At 49.9% G+C, this 17,544-nt stretch overlaps 2 protein-coding genes across 3 annotated transcripts in view; one reads left to right on the top strand and one right to left on the bottom strand.

The window, feature by feature from the left end:
• Positions 1–17,544, top strand: part of ISM2 (isthmin 2) — a 411,356-nt gene that overhangs the window by 145,046 nt on the left and 248,766 nt on the right. The window lies entirely within an intron of this gene.
• The window catches only part of ADCK1 (aarF domain containing kinase 1), an 81,301-nt gene continuing 68,563 nt past the window's right edge, over positions 4,807–17,544 (bottom strand). Inside the window, exons 8-11 of the mRNA XM_075503341.1 lie at positions 11,867–12,016; positions 11,424–11,621; positions 7,493–7,686; positions 4,807–6,020 (exon numbers count right to left, since the gene is read on the bottom strand). Of these exons, the coding sequence (XP_075359456.1) occupies positions 5,849–6,020; positions 7,493–7,686; positions 11,424–11,621; positions 11,867–12,016 (714 nt within the window). The 3' untranslated portion in view covers positions 4,807–5,848. The remainder of the gene's footprint in view (positions 6,021–7,492; positions 7,687–11,423; positions 11,622–11,866; positions 12,017–17,544) is intronic.

Raw genomic sequence — 17,544 nt, 5'->3', positions numbered from 1 at the left:
GTCACTATCACCTGTATGATGCTTGGAAAGGATAATTTTTCTCAGAAGGGTAATTAATTAATTACAAATGTAAATCTCTCACTGTCCAGCTCTTTTACAGTCCTGGACAGCACTTGAGCAACTGCTGGAGGAAGGAGGATGACCCCACTCTGCAGGCACCTTGGCGGGGCTGACAGAGGGCCAGCCCCATGCCAGCAGGAGCCCGGTGGCAGGAGCAAGGGGGACGCCTTCGTTGTGCCAGCAACAACAGCTTGCCTGCCACAGCATCTGAGCGACCTGCGAAACAAAAAGCAGAGAGTGCAGTCCGGAAGCATTTAGAGATCACAAGTCTGTTTAGAAACGTAATGGGTTTTGGTATGTACTCCCAAAAGGTGGGGGGACACACTCCTTTCCTTTTTCCTTTCCCCTTTCCTTTTCTTTTCCTTTCCTCAACCCGTCCCCCTCTCTCCATCACTCAGGACAAGCACATGCCCTGGGTGAGACAGGGATGGCCAGAGCTTGGACTGCAGGGGCAGGAGCCAGCCCCAGCCTCTTGCCTCTAGAGAGGACCCAAGGAGGAGAAAATGACTGTCCCCCTGTATTGGGTTTGCATGGCAAGGTTTTGGTAGTGGGGGGGCTACAGGGGTGGCTTCTATGAGAAGCTGCTAGAACCTTCCCCTGTATCCAATAGAGCCAATGCCAGCCGGCTCCAAGACAGACCCACCGCTGGCCAAGGCCGAGCCCATCAGTGACGGTGGTGGCACCTCTGTGATAACATATTTAAGAAGGGGGGAAAGTTGCTGCGCAACAGCAACTGCAGCTGGAGAGAGGAGTGAGAATAGGTGAGAGCAACAACTCTGCAGACACCCAGGGCAGTGAAGAAGGAGGGGGAGGAGGTGCTCCAGGCGCCAGAGCAGAGATTCCCCTGCAGCCCCTGGTGAAGACCATGGTGAGGCAGGCTGTCCCCCTGCAGCCCATGGAGGTCCACAGTGGAGCAGATACCCACCTGCAGCCCGTGGAGGACCCCACGCCAGAGCAGGTGGATGCCTGAAGGAGGCTGTGACTCTGTGGGAAGCCTGCACTGGAGCAGGCTCCTGGCAGGACCTGTGGCCCCATGGAGAGAGGAGCCCACGCTGGAGCAGGTTTGCTGGCAGGACTGGTGACCCCGTGGGGGACCCACGCTGGAGGAGCCTGTTCCAGAAGGACTGCACTCCATGGAAGAGACCTGCGCTGGAGCAGTTCGTGAAGAACTGCAGCCCATGGGAAGGACTCACGTTGGAGAAGTTCATGGAGGACTGTCTCCTGTGGGAGGGACCCCACGCTGGAGCAGGGGAAGAGTGTGAGGAGTCCTTCCCTGCGGAGGAAGGAGCAGCAGAGACAACGTGTGATGAACTGACCGCAACCCCCATTCCCTGTCCCCCTGCGCTGCTTGGGGGGAGGAGGTAGAGAATTCAGGAGTGAAGTTGAGCCTGGGAAGAAGGGAAGGGTGGGGGGAAGGTGTTTGAAGATTACTTTTTATTTCTCCTTTTCCTACTCTGACTTGATTGGTAATATTTCTTTTTTTTCCCCCAAATGGAGTCTCTTTTGCCTGTGAGGTAATTGGTGAATGATCTCTCCCTGTCCTGATCTTGACCCATGAGCCTTTTGTTATATTTTCTCTCCCCTGTCCAGCTGAGGAGGGCAGTAATAGAGCAGCTTTGGTGGGCACCTGGCGCCCAGCCAGGGTCAGCCCCCCACCCCCCTTTATAGCCATCCGGTGTTCAGGGAACAGAGAGGAAGGCACTGGCTGCCCTGAGGGCTGCAGCCCTCCAGACATCATCCCTCGCTCTGCTCCCACCGCAATGGCACGCATCCTGGCACAGCCTGCCGTGTGTGAAGCCTCCTTGCGTGCTCCAGGACCCGGCAGCCTGCCCACACCCCTTTAGACTCAGGGTACAGAGGGGAGAGGGGTGCCGGGGGGACACAGAGAGACGCACTTGTGGGGGGGAAAGAGCCCTGCCAAGCGACGCGTTGGAACGCAGTCCCGGTGACCCAGGGGGAGTCATTTGCGAGGGGAATGACTTTGGCATCGGCCAGGCCGCGTGCTGGTCACGGTTCATTTGCTATGGGAAGCAGGGAGTGATTCATTTGGCAAGCTTCTACGCTGCGACTGCACGAGGTTCATACGCCCCTGCGAAATGGCAGAGGGCACCATGCAGCCTTGATCTGCAAAGCTATATGCCACCCACTTGTCATCATTAAAGTTCACTGGATGTGTTGGTAAAGGCTATGGTGTTTAGCCTGGACTAATGTGCTCTCTGGCTTTTTCTTCAGCTGGATATGAAAAAAGCCTGTTCACTTCATACCCTAAATTCTTGCATAGTTTTACATGGCAACATCATTTACCCTCCCTGCCCCATTTTCCCCCTCCAGCCAACCTAATGATGGTACATTTAAATGCTAGATGAAATGACTGCTGGCTCCCCAGCTCGTCTGAGAGCACTGAGAGCCTTTAGGATGGAAGATGCTACAAGGCTACAACATAATATTTCATATTATGGGAGCTGGAAGTCGCCTATCAGTTTTGCATCTCTGGCCCCAGCTCTAACCCCCCACCTTGTCAGTCCTGAGAAAGAGTCGGTGGGCTCAGGAATCTGCTGCAAGGCCGACATTTAGCACCAAACTCCAGTTCACTTGCAGCTGAAGCCAGGCAGACAGCAGCTCGTGTGCCGACTGCAGGCAGAGCAGCGGAGGCTGTGTTTGCTGGTGGTGAAAACACCAGTAAATGCAGGCTGGAAGGAGAGGCCAAGTGCACAGAGCTGATCCAGGTTACCCATGTTTGACAACCACAAATTGAGATAAGAAAGTGTCTTTTCAAAACCCTTTTAACATATTCACCTTTGAGAGCTTTCAGCAAAAAGACAAGGCAGGAATGTTAAAGGGTCACACCCCGGGTGTTTGCTTGTTCTTTCCTCAGGCAAAGCCCCATTGATTGACTGTGGGAAGGGTGAGAGCTGAGCACAGCTGACGGGGGAGTCCCACTGCTAACACTGAAGCACGCAGCCTCCCAGCAGAGACTAATGTCAATAGACAACACTCTTCCAAATACACCCCGCTCTTTGCCTGCTGCATGCTGCCAAAAACAACAGTCTGAGGGGCTGCTGGTTCCCTACCACTTTTAGAGCCAGCACCTTCCTCAGGCAGCAGGACTAGCAGTCGCACGGCTGGATTTCGGAGGGGTGAAAGAACAGGCATGGTGGCTGAGAGCAGGCTGGGGGCTCGGCAGTCAACGTGAATGTCAGCTGCAGGGAGCCTCTCCATGACACAGGATCCTCTGGAAATGAGGGATAGGACCAGGGTCTCACTGTGGGATGAGCTTTCACACACAGATGTTGGTGAGACCCAGACAGTGCTCTGATCAGCATATCCAGACATGGATTGGCAAAGGCATTTGCAGGGGCAGCTACAAGATGAGGATGTGCAGTCGGTGACCATTGCAAGAGAGTCTCCTGGACTTCACTGGGTGCACCAGGCCAATTTTTTGAGCAGAGCTCTACTTCTGAGGAGAACAAGACAGGCCCACCCACACTGGCCGGCCTACAAGCTGTAAATGCCTAGGCAAGGCACTGATTCAGCCAGACTGCTCACACGAGCAAAGATTAGTCATGTACAGGCTGCAGGACCAATACTCCAGGGCCCCTATGACTCCTTGTCGACTCAGGAGTCTCGTCACTGCAATAACCACCACCCCATTTCCTGATGCCATCACACAACCCAGAAGTCATTGCACAGGTTGGGGACAAGCTTTGCGAGGACATTCAGTCTTACCAGGGTTTCTTTTTTTGCTCTTAGCAAAGATGGGAGAGCACATCACTCCTGCTGCTGTCCCCATAGTAGGAAGGGCTCAGAGAGCTAATGCCAGGGTCAGGCAATTGACTGCACAGGAGACCAAAAACCCACATTCAGTAACTCCCTATCCACAACTCTGCCGATCACACACCACTTCTTGACAGTCCTGAGCCAGCCAGCTGTGCCTACACGCTTGCGCACACACAGTCACTGTCATAAGCCACACTTCCGTAGTCACTAATTCATCATGCCCAAGCACACCTGCAGTCAGGTACCTTTTCTGCATTACACCCCTTCCCTCTCCCACACAGCCAGCAAGAGAATCAGTTCCTCGAGCACTGACACACGCGCTCACCCACACTCTGCCCCCCTGCTTTGCTTCCCATGCAAATGGACTTATTGCAAGGTGGGGTCTCACACCCATGCAAGCTGGGAAACTGCACGCAAACTGCAAGAGCACGTGCTTTTCTTGTGGCTTGCTCTCAGGCACAGCCTGATGCCTGAGTAATGACCAGAAGCTTAGCAAGCTTCCTGGCAGTAGAGTGACGATCCCATCCTGTCCTTTGTGTCCCCTTCACCAAGACAGTTTATGAGAAAGCTGAAATTATTTCAGCAGTCACCTCCATCCACTCTTCCTGGCTACAGGAATCCTCACAAGCAGCAGGGACGTCTCCCAGGATCCAAAATATGTCTCACATAAAGGAAGCCTCTGAGTGAGACTTCCAGGTAGCCATCCCATAGCTGCAGAGTCAGAGCCATCAGACCTGTCACTTGCACCAGTGAGCAAGTGGCAGGTTTTCATCTGAGGCAGGATTAGTGAAACGTCACAAGCAGTGACGAGGCGAAACGCTCAGTGCGTGGCACGGGGACAGTGACATCTCACAGATGTGCTGCAACGTGCTCCCACAGGCAGGGAGGAGGCAGGCTCAGCATGGATCTGGGTGACAAGGAGTGGTGCATCCTCTCCTGACACCCGCTCCTCCATCCCATCCCAACACACACCTGATGCAGCACCAGAGGACCCAGATGTGGAACAAACCTCTTGGGAAGAGGAAAGACCAAGAGGCCATTTCATTTGGCTTGCAAGGAGTTAACAGCGCTGCCTGGCATCACTCAGTCAGTGGAGAAATGGAAACAGGACTGAGATTAGAGGCCCAAACATCACCCTGAGTGCACAGCCATGCATCCCTCGCCCAAAGGTCTTTGATACAACACATTTATTTTGCTGTGTGGCAGTACTGTACATTACACATACATTACCAGCAGTTTCAGAGCCCTGAGTTGTCATTCCTCCTGCCTTCCCTGAATTTCGGAAAAGAGGCAGGACCTCTGTCCCCTTCCCCCATTTCACCTGCAAGGAAACAGGCCAGGAAAAGTCCAAAAACACAGAGGCACTTGCTGACAGGACTGGAGACAAACCTCAGAAAGCTGGACTCCCAGTCCACCACTCTCACCATTAGGGTCCCCTTTCCCTGGTGCTGGGAGAGGAAGCCCTACTGCCAGCTCTCCACAAGGTCTCACTCCCCAGAGAAATTCTCTGCACACCTGAACAGAAATCAGACTAAGTAGACTGCAAAAACTAATATAAACCCTATTGGATTTTAAGGGGACTTACCACCTCTCTCTGAGGGTCTGAGAAATGTTTTGGGGTGTTCTAGGCTGGGCTGGGATTCTCTTAAATTCTGTAAGATTGTTTAAGAAAGAGCCAAGGAGAGGCTTTTGCTTCCAGTGCAGTCCCACTGGAATCTGAGTGGAATTTCCCTTGCTCAGATGGGGAAAGAAAGTACCCTGCCCTTCCTGACACACGGTATCCCACACCTCCTTTTCCTAAACCATGAAACAGCAGAGCTCCAGTACTGACTCCACCTCTCAGCGCCACAGAGAAAGCTAATGCTGTAACAGGCAAGGACAGTGCAGTGTGTAACGTGGAACAAGACCCAGAAATAGCCCACAGAATAGACAGAAACGGTCAGAAAGGCAAATGTGTGGTGGAGAGCAGAAGGGAGGGAGGGAGCACCCAGGCCTCTCCCACCAGTTCATGTCAGTACGTGGAATGGTGCATCCCGCTCAGGAGAGCAATGACCCAGTTCCCCAGCCGGGACCCCTTCAGCCACAGGAAGAGTTCATACAAGTTGATCTGCCACAGGCTCAGGGCTTCTGTGAGTGAGATCTGGGCCCTCCTGTAAAGCGAGTGACTCTTGCTCCTCTGGTACCTAGAATGAGAGAAATAGCTGCATTAAATCCAGCAGGATGCAGCCTGGCAGGAAGGAGGCCTGTCCTACATCTTCAGTACAACTGACCCTCCCCAGGGGAGGAGAATGTCCCACCTCCGGAGAATCACCGTCAGTGGGGACCCCTGGGAGTAGGGATTTTCTCCAAATAATGTTCCTGAGGAGCTGGGGACTGCCTTCCTAGCACAAACCTGGCAGAAGAGACAGCCTGCTCCCTTGTGAACCCGGTTCTCTCCCCACTGCGCGTAGTGACCCTGGGCCATGGCATCCTCTGCTTCTATGCCCAGCTTCACTTCAGCTAACAGGGACAGGTGCACACCCCTATAGCCCTGTAGCCCTGGTAGCACACTCGTAAGAGTTCAGCAATCCTGACACACTGTTTCCAGGAGAAGTAATTCTCCACCTTTCTGTAGAAGCAGAGGTTAACTGGGCTTCACAGGTCCCTCATCAGCCAGAGAAATAACTGTTATTTCTTCCGCAAGGAGGAGGAATCTAAGGCAGAAGTGCATTGACTCATAAGAGACTCACAGATGGAAATCACTTGCACGACTCCTGTTCCTGGCTTTTAAACATCAGCCTGATGTTCACAGTCAGCCCTAGCCCTTCAGTCAGGCTGCAGAAACCAGCAGCAGTGAACTTGCAGATCTTTCCTACCCATAAATACTTCTCAGTGGTGATGCCTGTAATGGGCAGGAAGACCCTTCACCTCCTCTGGAGGAGCCAAACCCTAAACCCTTACCCTAAGGGCTCCAACTCCATCCCTGTCCCCAGCCCCAGGGTGACAGACCTGTCCTCTGGAGAGGCTAATGGGCGTGAGAACAGCACAGAGGCTGAGACGTGTAACTGAGCAGGGGTAGGACCACAGCAGATGTGCTAATGAGGGGGAGACGTCCACAGCTAAGAGTAAGAGGTCAAGAGGTCCAGTTAGGCCTTGCCAGGGCCCTGAGTGGAGGGCTCTAATAAGCCTTAGTGGCCCTGACTAGCCTGGGACCTCCCTCAACCCTCTGCTCATAGGCCCAGGAGCTCCAGTTAATCTCAGGCCTGCACCTTCAGTCCCTGCCTGAGCTACGCTGGAGGAGTAATGGTCCCCAGCTCATGCTCTGCTGTGAAGCCCCTTGACCTGGACCTCAACTCACATACTGACCTCTTAGCTTGACCTCAGCCCCGTCCTGTCACCACGGGCCTACCTAACAACTACTGGACCTGATCTACAGATTGACTTTCTACTTTGACCTTGGACCTGCCCTGTCACCATGATGTTGCATTATGAGATGGACTTTTGATTGGACCTGACCACCATCTCAGGGTCTGCCCTGCTCGCCTTGCTCAGCTACTGTGGGACCGGTCCCTGGCTGGCCTGCTGGCCCTGGGATCCCCCCCAGCTCCAGGCCCCCAGGGACAGCCAGCCCCTGCCACTCCATGTCTGGCCTCTGGTGCCTGGAGAAGAGACTCACGTGGAAACAGCTCTGATGCAGCAGCGAGACATGTTGAGGAAGGAGCTGGCACTGGCCCGCGTGTGCAGGGATGACTCGATCCCCCTTAACAAGTCATTGGTCTTCAGCAGCAGCAGCATCTGGCGGGGGACGTTGTTGAGGAGCTGGGTGATCTGGGGTAGGTAAGCAGCAGCGTTGGACCGGATCTCCACATCCTGCGGCCAGCCGGGTCATGTCAGAGAGAAAGGAGAGAGAAGCTCTGAGAGTGCAGGTCCAGATGCAGCTGAAATTTGGCAGGAGGAGCCGGTGTTTTTCCAGACCATGACTTTAGGCCAGAAGCTAAAGAGCTCTTTGTCCTGCTTTCCTCCAGACACCTGGCTGTTCCAAGCACTCACAGCACAGTCACAGATCACTCTTGCCATATCCCACCTGCCCCTCAGTGAGATCAGGCCCTGTCCCCTCACTGGCAGGATTAATAGCCTCTCAGGAGAACAGGCCACTTGCTGCTATCTCAGTTCTCGGCCCCAGGCAGCCTGCAGCAACCGTGTCTCATTACTGCCCTTGCAGCCTTCTGACTGAGTCTCGCCTCACCAGCCCCAAAGCCAAGAGAGCTGCAGGTAGCACAGGACTGCTCAGGAAGGCGGAGGCATGCTGCAAGGATAACCAGGCTGCTCCTTGTCTTGCTGTGCCATGCAACTGATGGCTTTATGCTATACTGATGAAGCTGTTTCCAAGGCCTAGTTCAGTTCTCTGTCCTCAACACAACTCAGCAGAGGTGAGAAAGCATTATGCAGTTAAGCATTGTGCTAACCCAAAAGATCAAAAGCTGTCATCTGTCAGACTCAGGGTCTATCTAGACCTATATCCTGTCTGGCAGCAGCCAGTAGCAGATGCTTAAGGAAAGACTGTAAGACCAAGGCAGACACGGAGTGATCCTTCAAGTTCCTTGCTTCCCTAGCTTCCAACAAATACACTGCCCACGGTAAGATCCCAGTGATAACTGATGGGCTACAGCCTGAGCCACTTAAGATGGGCTCCCCTCCAAACATGAGTTGCCATAGCACGCAAGACAGCCAGCCCCGACTCTTCTGCCTCTTTTTAGATGTGAGAGTTCCCCCACCATCCCAGTAAATGGAGGACAGTGTGGTGTAGAGCTGATCCCTTACGCATAACTGTGTCCCTACCTCTTGCTACAGAGGCCATGTCACGAGTCAGCAAATCCAAATACAAGTCCCTGGAACATATGAAATCTCCAGAATCCAGCAGGACACATGCAGAGGGCAGTAAATGACTTCCTACAGGAGGGAGGCTCCTTTGTGGGAAAGGGAAAGGACAGCTCTAAAATGTTCTCTCCTCTGGAATGAGCAGCGGCCAGCCTGTACTTCACGATATGGGATCTCACACTCACTCTTTGTGAACTTCAGACTTATTATAAAGGAACAGACCTGCACAAATCGAGTGTGCAGGTCATGATGGTCAGAGATGTATACAGCTCACACACCACCATGGTTGCTTTGCTGCTGACAAATAAATCTTTGTGTCCTCCTGCCTCCGTCACTGACCAAATACACAAAGCTTCACCAAGACAACACTTAGCTCTCCTAAATGTTAAATGTTTTGTTCCATCATTTGTTGGCAGAAAATTCCTCCCTGATTATATCTTATCCCTTATCCTAGCCAACATCACTGCAAAGCCTACTTTATTTTCTACACATAGGTTTTCTTTTCTGTTTCTTTTCTTTTTATTTTCAGCTCCAGCTGCTTGTCCACATCACAAAACAAACACATGACCTGTCACCAGAACTGTCATTTTCTGTCAAGGGCGAAGCCTGTGTGCAGAGGAAGAAATGAGCTATGCCACAGGACCTGAGAAAAGCCCCTTGGCTGCAATCACTGAGGCTGCTGCAGGATGCTGCAAAACACGATCATAAAATCAGATGAGATGAGGCTAGCAGCCACCCTGAGCGGTCAGCCGCCTGTTCTTAGCTTAAGGCAGGAACAAGTACACCTATGGCAATCCTCACACATTTGCCTAGCCTGCTCCTAAAACTCTCCAGTGATGTGACTCACAGCCTCCCCGGACCATCCACACCAGCGTTTCACTGGCCTTGCCGTTAGATCCGGCTTTTCTCACGTTTAACCCCAATCTCCTTAGCTGAATTTAAACCCATTACTTCTTGTCCTGTTTCCAGCACTCTTTAACAGATTTGAAAATCACTACTACAATTCTTCTCGACCCATGCTTTTCTAGACTTTTTCTGCCCTGACTTGCTCAGACTTCCCTCATGGGTTGCATCTGCTTGACCACCAGCCCTTGTAGCTTCCTACTGGACTCGCCCCAGTTTCATCAAACCTTTCTCGAGATGCAGTGCCCCAGACTGGACATGGCACTACAGTAAGGATTTTGTTTCAGGAGGGTTGCTTCCTTGTCTCACAGGCTACTCTCATGTTGATACATGCTCAAGCATACTCTCTGGAGATCTGTGCTGACGGTACCTGCCTACACAGCACTTGGCTCTTGGTGCTGATACAATCTTTCAAATTCACCTCTAAACTAAGGGCAAGCAGCAGCTCATTTCCTAATGCCACAGCAAATCTGCTCAGCTCCCCCTTATCTGCTGCAGGATTATCCAGTTTCAGCATTAATTGTGTCATGTAGGCAAAGACAACAGAGCTGGCTCCATACACACAATTCAACTCAATGACAAAGCTCATTAGCCCACAAAAGGCACCATGCGGCTGCAGTTACAGCTCTGGCATAACCTTCACAAGCCAGTTTAGGATAAACTTTGCTTATTAGCTCAGATTCAACACTGGCCTTGCCGTATTGGAGCCAGCTCTGTGTCGATTCGCTTTGGTGCCTCTGAATCTTTTTCTGGAGCTACCAGCTCCAGAACTCACCAGAGCAAGCACATATCTGCTAGACAGTCACTATATTATTTCTGATATGCAGAAAATTAACTCAGGTAGGAAGCAATCAAATTACTGGGCGGGGGGGGGTCCATTACCCAAGGTATCTGACCTACTCATTGCTATGGACAATGGCAAGCCAGCGCAGCAAATTCTGCCATATCCATCAAAATGAAACACCAACCCAAAGGAATTTCCAGAAGATAATTTCACAGGACAATATTATAATGCTACTTAAATTAATTTAAGCCTCTCTACTACAAATGCGTGCAGATAAAAACAAACCATAGGATAAAACATGTTTCTACCTACAGACACTAGTCCATTGGCTGAAATCACATCACTATATGCTCATCTCTAAAAACAGCACAGTTGGCAGGGGCTGCTACTATTCTTAAGGCAGTGTGTGCGTGTCAGGAGTGCGAGGAGGCGTGAGAAGGATCCCAGCATGTGTGGATAGGAAAGGGTGGAGAATGTAAGTGGCAATTTCCTAGATTTGTAGTGATTGAGTTGACAGGATCTGCAGTTAAGCAACCTTGACTCCAAGTTAATAGAGTTTCTGATTGGGAGGTAATTTCCAAGGGTTTTTAGGAGTTTGTATCAGTGCTGATAGTCATTTACATGAATAGTGATAATGCATTATCCTTCTCATGTCTTCCCACTAAGCCTTTATGTCTCCTCTACCTTAACCTATCCTCCTTGATGGTTCCCTGCACAGCTGCATTCAACACTTTTTTAAGAAAAGGCTGATCTACAAATGTTTCCCCTGCCAGAACTGGTGAACACTTAGCCATTAAAATATTATACAAAATTTAAGCAGCCCATGACAAATGAAACTGGGAAATTAAGTTCAGCATCTATAAAACACATTGCAGAAGGAGTCCTGGCTTTTTCTAGCTCAGCTATCAATGCAGAATTTGCTACGGAGCTGCCAGGGGTTGCCCAGCATCACTGCGGTATCGGTGGTGCAAGTTGTTACAACAAAGAAAGGTACCCGAGGAGAAGGAAGGGCACACGATAGGGAAGGGCACACAGGACCTACCTCGCTGGCTGAGACTGGCGACCGGTCAATGCCCCTGTTGACAGACTCCCAGGACCTGGCAGTCAGCATGCAGGCGAAGAGAGGGTACAAATCCCCTGCCCCGAGCCGCCGGCTGTACTTCTGCACCCTCTTCATATCGGCCTTGATGAGGGCCTGCCAAAGGCGGCAGTAGTCCATGCGGAATGACTCGCTCAGCACCTGGGGAGACACGTCCCCCAGAAGTCCACGGAGGACAGGGAAGTGGGGGGGAAAGCCTTGTGCCCCCTAGCTGTGCCCTATCCCCCATTTCAGAGCCAGGAAATGTCCCTGGAGGGTTATGGGAGTAATAGGAAAAATGTATTCATATGGGCTTAGGGGGGCAAGGCTGCAGCTGGGTGTACTCTTTCAAGCTGACGTCCACAGGCAGACTCACAAGGCCCTGGAAGCCCCCCATAGCTACGTACCTGGTAGAGCCCATGGTCCAGGAGGATAATGTGGGCCTTCCCAGAGGCTGGGCATTTCTTCACTAGCACGTTACCTGGGTGCGGGTCACAGTGCACAAAACCGTTCACAAAGATCATTTCGCTGTAGAGCTTCCCCAGGTTGCGAGAGATCTGTGAGGAGACGGGAGAAGGTCACACACTGTCACCCACAGCAGGGTGCCTGCTGGGGAGGGGAGGCAGCCCCCGTGTGCCAACACTGTGGGGAGCGAGGGTCTGGTACGTGCCAACGTCCCCATGCAGAGGTCTTGCAGCTCCTCACACTGACAAATGCACAGGGTGGCTGCTGGCATCTATCGCTGGGTGACCCAGGGCATTCAGGGAAGGATCCATGCAGGGGGCACCATGAAGGTGTTTGTGGGGTCAGGGGTTATTTAAGGACACTTGCCTGGCATAAAAACCAGAAAATACCTGTGGGTAGGAATGGGGTTTCTGGTAATGAGGAGGAAAGTGAGACAGCAGATAGGGGCAGACAGGCGTTCACAGGGAAGGCATGGAAAGAGCTGCTGGGGTGGGTGAGAGACAGCTTGCAGGAAGACTCGGGTGTTTCCATCCGTGGATAACAGCAGAACCCAGTGGAGAACGGGTAGGAGGAGATTCAGCTTGTCCATCTGCTTACCAAAAAGAACATGGGTTCCCTCTCCCCTCCCTCCATTACCCTGTCCCCCACTTCCCCCCTTCCTTTCCTGAGACCCACGCTAATCTGATTTGCAATGTCTGTGAAGATGAAGCCGCACAGAAAGGCTGTTTAAATCATCCTGTCACTGCTGTGCCCCTCCATGCCGCTGCTCCTTATCACCAAGAGATGTTATTAAAGTTAAAAACCTCCTAGGAGCAAGTAAACATCCCCAGGGCCCAGGATCAATCCCTCGCCATGCACTAGCACAGCAGCCTCGCCCTGACATCCCACCGCCGGCTCTCCCTGCCATCAGAGAGCAGCACAGTGCTCCACAGCGGAGTGCTGAACAAGCAATTAAACGACAATCATTATAAATGATTCCAAGCATGTCCCCAGACACACAGTGTAACCAGCAAACAGGCAGCTGTCCCCATAAGCAGAGGTGGTAGAAGAGGTAACGGGGATACTAATGACAGCTTGTCCTGCAGAAAACCAGACAGCCAGGGAAGGGCTTGCTTTACCCACCTCTGAAATGTGGCCTGAGAAGAGTGTTCATTATGAACAGTGCCCAAGTAACTACAAATGATGAGAAAGACAGCCGTAGGACCAGGCGGGACAACCCTCCGTCCCTCAAGTGGGACCTGGAGCCACTGCTGAATCAGGGAGAATGCTGCCCCCCTGCCGAATCACCCCCACAGCTGGCGTAGCACAGCCCTGCAGACTTCTGTAGTGCAGCTCTCCTAATGCCACACAGGTGTTATTGTAAGTACTGACTGAGGGGAATGATGTTTCCCTTCTGAATCACCAGCAGAGACCACTGGAGCAATGAAGTAACCCTTATAGGTCTCCTAGATCAACAAGCTCTAAAACTGGATAGGACCAAAGTACCAGGTGCCGTGACCTCCTAGAAGAGCTGAGCAGCACTTGCTGACAGTCCAAGGATGTGCCAGATAGTCTGTTTTAAGTTTTAAGCCAGTCACTCACTCACACAGCCTCCCAGGGACCTGCACACCAGGAGGAATGGACTTGGACATCATGACTGATCATAGCATCAACCACAACATTTGTGCACACACTGAGCGAACCACATGTTTGCCTCAGCTGTTTGCCTCCAGGGACCTGGAAGAGCACAGAATTATTGAAGATGAGGACCTGGGGACAACTTGGGGCCCAACATGATGCCTCATACCCATTAAACACAAGTCCAGACAGGGGCTAGCAGTTTTGCAAACCTGTTGGTCACGGCTAAAGCCTGGAAAGCTATTAATTTGGGGCACTGGAGTATGGGCTGCTCCAAAGAGCAGATTCTCCTTCTGTGCTGTGGTAATGGCACGAGTTGGGAAAGTCAAGCAGTGGAACAAATTGCCCAGAGAGGCTGCGCAATCTCCATCCTTGGAGGTTTTAAAGACTTGACTGGAAAACACCCTGAGTAAGCTGGTCTGACCTCATAGGTGACCCTGCCTTAGCTGACCCTGCCTTAGCTGACCCTGCCTTAGCAGGAGGTCCTGCCTTAGCAGGACCTCTGACTCCTGAGGTCCCTTCCAATCTCAAATATCCTAGGATCCTACACAAACACCTCTAACCAAGTTATCCATGCCACTCTCATAACAGCATCTTATGGTATGGCTGTAGGCTCCAGGTGCAGGGAAGATCTCCCCTCTTGAGTCACCGTCAGCAGACAGGTTACTAAACGGATCTGCGGTCATAGCCTTTTGCAGCCCACAATGCAACACAAAAGGAGCTTGGGATTCATCTTCCCATCTTACCATGAAAACAGAGGAGTCACAACCCTGTTCAGACTCACAGGCTGGGTCATGGGTACAAGACAGTCTTCACTGCAAGATCCCCATCCTCTCTCCCTTCCCTGCTGTACTTATATTTACCTCTTCCCCAGCAAGCAACTTTGAGTTTCTGCAGTAGTTAATTCATTGAAACTAGACTTTATGGCTTCTTTAAGAAAGAGGAATGCATTCTGTATAATTTAGTTAGCATACAGAAGATATGTTACAGGGATTTATGATATAAGCATATAAACAGTCTTTACTTTTGGAAAAAAAAATTAGCCAGTGTAAGAGACGGAGCTGTGTGGCACACTATTTTTGCATATTTTTGTCTGTTGACATACCTCTAAAATAGGATAAAAATTAAATTAAGATAGACAGCACCAATACTGTCGAATTCTAAACAGAAAAGGAAGGTTGTATTTCTAGGGCTTAGAGTATAATATGTGAATGGCGACCTAGCATTATAATTCAGACAAAAGGAGTTCATGTTTCTAGAGAAAAAGTTTAGGAAAAAAACATGAAATCTTTATATACTTTAATTCTCCAGTACTGTGCCCCATCACTATGGCCCTTTATTCTACCCTTATTGAGAAGGCCACTGGATAAATAACATATACAGAATTTACTTTGGAAGAATGCAGTTAGGTGAAATGAGAAAACAAACGTGTGGAAAGCTCTACTCAGGAGAAGGGAGGAATTCAGCATGCATTTAGGCTGTGTAAGACCTCAGGGTGAAGGTGCATCGCAAATTAGACAAAAGGTTGCAGTGATTTCCGGAAGCAAAGACCAAAGTAAACACACAGGCATTTTGTTATGACACAGAGAGGTCATCATTCCTTTCCTTGTTTATCATTCAACACAATGAGGTCCTTGTCATTACCAGCATTGTTCTGCTGCACATCGTAAAAAAATAATAATCACCCTTGGAATCCTGCATTAACTTCCAGATAGCTCATTAACAGAGGGATGCAGACTACACAGAGTGAGTTCAGAGAAAGCAAACAAATGAGCAGTGTGCAGGAGGAATTTACTTGGAAAAAAGAATAAAAGAGCTGAAGATTCCAAAGTTGGCCAAGGAATGGCAGAGGGGGGGCAGTCTACCTATGTTAGAAGGTTTGAATAGCAAGGAAGCAGAAGCACTTGCAGCACTGGATGAGCTACAAGAAATACAACTAGGCAGAGGGGGGGTGTAATCAAGAATGGCATAATTTAGGCATAACACATAAGAAAAAAAACTATGCCAGTCAGCAAGCAGAGCTGAGCTTGATATGTCAGGATGACACCAGACACAGGCTCTGGCTAGCGGCATGTTCTGGCCTCTTGCCAGAAGGTGTGTTATTGCCTAAAAGAAGTTAAATTTGTCTGTCTGTGCTGTAGCAGAACATGATGACTACAGTCACCAAGTGAGCCTGTGGCCTCACCAGTCAATGCAAATAGCAACCTGCCATTGCCACATTATGTGACATGACCATAACACTGTGTCAGGCAAACCGCACATTTTCAGCCCAATGTTTTCATTTTGAAAAACATGTAGCTGAGGAATAAGCAGATTGCAGATGACAAAATGGAGAGTCAGCAGCCTGGGCAAAAACAATGGAGTGACAGATACATGTATAACAGCCAGACTTGGAGTAACTCTTCACCAAACTAAGCACATGAACTTCATTTTATGTACTCAATATGGCAAGGATTCTACATGTCACAAACTATCCTATGTGAGTTACAAGTGTCCTGGTTTCAGGACAAGCCAACACAGAAGAAAGTAAAAATGCAGTGCAGACATTAAGGATTGTTATTGTACAGTATCACATAGTCTCTCTATAAACTGGTCAAGTTCACCGGAAATAAGTAAGACAGAAAGCATGACTTTGAAGGCTGTTCCAAAAATTTACTCTTTAGATGGTCAGAACCTTTCCCCTAAATCCTAGCCTAATTTAATGATGTCCAGTTTAAATCATTTCCTTAGCTAACATAACCCTAGAGTTTAACTAGTTCCTTCCCTCTTTAGTATTCACTACTCCAATGTGTTCACCAGTAAGATAATTATCAGCATAAATACAGCATAAACACTGCCCCATTTCTACAGGATGCTCCTTTATCTGATGTGTCCTAGGAGTCAACCTGCCTTTTACACAGTCGCACTCCACTGGAAACACACACTTAACCTGCGATTGACTAACATCCCAAAGTTAATTCTAATATGTCACTTCCCTCTGATAAACTCCCAGCATATTTAAGAAACTCTTATTAGTTTTTAAGTGCATGGCTTTTCACTTGATATTGCTCATTTTTATCCCTTTCTATCACTTCAGTCCTCAAGGCCACCAAATGCTATTGCTACTCTGGTCCTCCTCTACAATGACAGAACCTCCCAACTTGGTGTCATCAACAACCTCCTTCACACAGTTCTGTTTGTGTCAAGGTCATCACTGAATTTATTAAATAAGATCAGTTTGAAGAGCAAACCTCACAAAACTCCATTACGGTAATTTCTCTCCACCGTTGCCTCTATCAGTTTCTTACCTACTTTGCAATTTCCCTACTAATCCCCACCTTTTCTAGTTAACTGACTCATATCCAGTGTACCAAGTATTTTACCAAGTACACCTACTGCATTTCTGTCATCTAATTCAGAGGATCCCAACCTGTAGTATAGGTACCAGCAGTGATATATTTCTTCTTGTATACAACTGCAAACTGTTGCTGCCATCTGTTTTGAAAGCCTAAATGACCTGTTACCCTCGCATGATCCACTAGGAGCTACTTTTGATGAACCCATATTATATCCCCTTGCATACAGCCCCATAGCAGCAAACTCCTGGGCACACACCAGCCCCTGTATGCAACTCTCCTCAACAAATCAGCACACCCAGCTGACAGAGCAACTTGACAATATCAAAACACTGGGAAGTCCATCACAAATTAGTATCTTTACAAACACCAATGCGCAACAGTTAGCAAGAAACCTCTCAGAAAGGAAAGAATGCATGCACATTTGAGCCTATGAATACTCCTACAGTAAAAAGATGGCACATATATCATGTTCATGCGTAGCTGCAATGTAACAAACCAGCCTGAGTTATCCAGGGAAAGTCACTGATACTTTCCTGGCCTTGTGAGCGAGTTGGAGCGGTCCTGGCTCCATGCCTCCAACTGACATGAAGAAAGGCAAAGAAAAAAATCCTGTGAACATGGTCCTGTAGAGCTGATCTCACCACTTGCCCCTGCTAAGTCCCAGA

The sequence above is a fragment of the Mycteria americana genome, chromosome 5, assembly GCF_035582795.1.
Source record: "Mycteria americana isolate JAX WOST 10 ecotype Jacksonville Zoo and Gardens chromosome 5, USCA_MyAme_1.0, whole genome shotgun sequence".
Lineage (NCBI taxonomy): Eukaryota > Metazoa > Chordata > Aves > Ciconiiformes > Ciconiidae > Mycteria > Mycteria americana.
The sequence above is the reverse complement of the archived record's forward strand: the minus strand, read 5'-3'. Positions and strand labels throughout refer to the sequence as shown.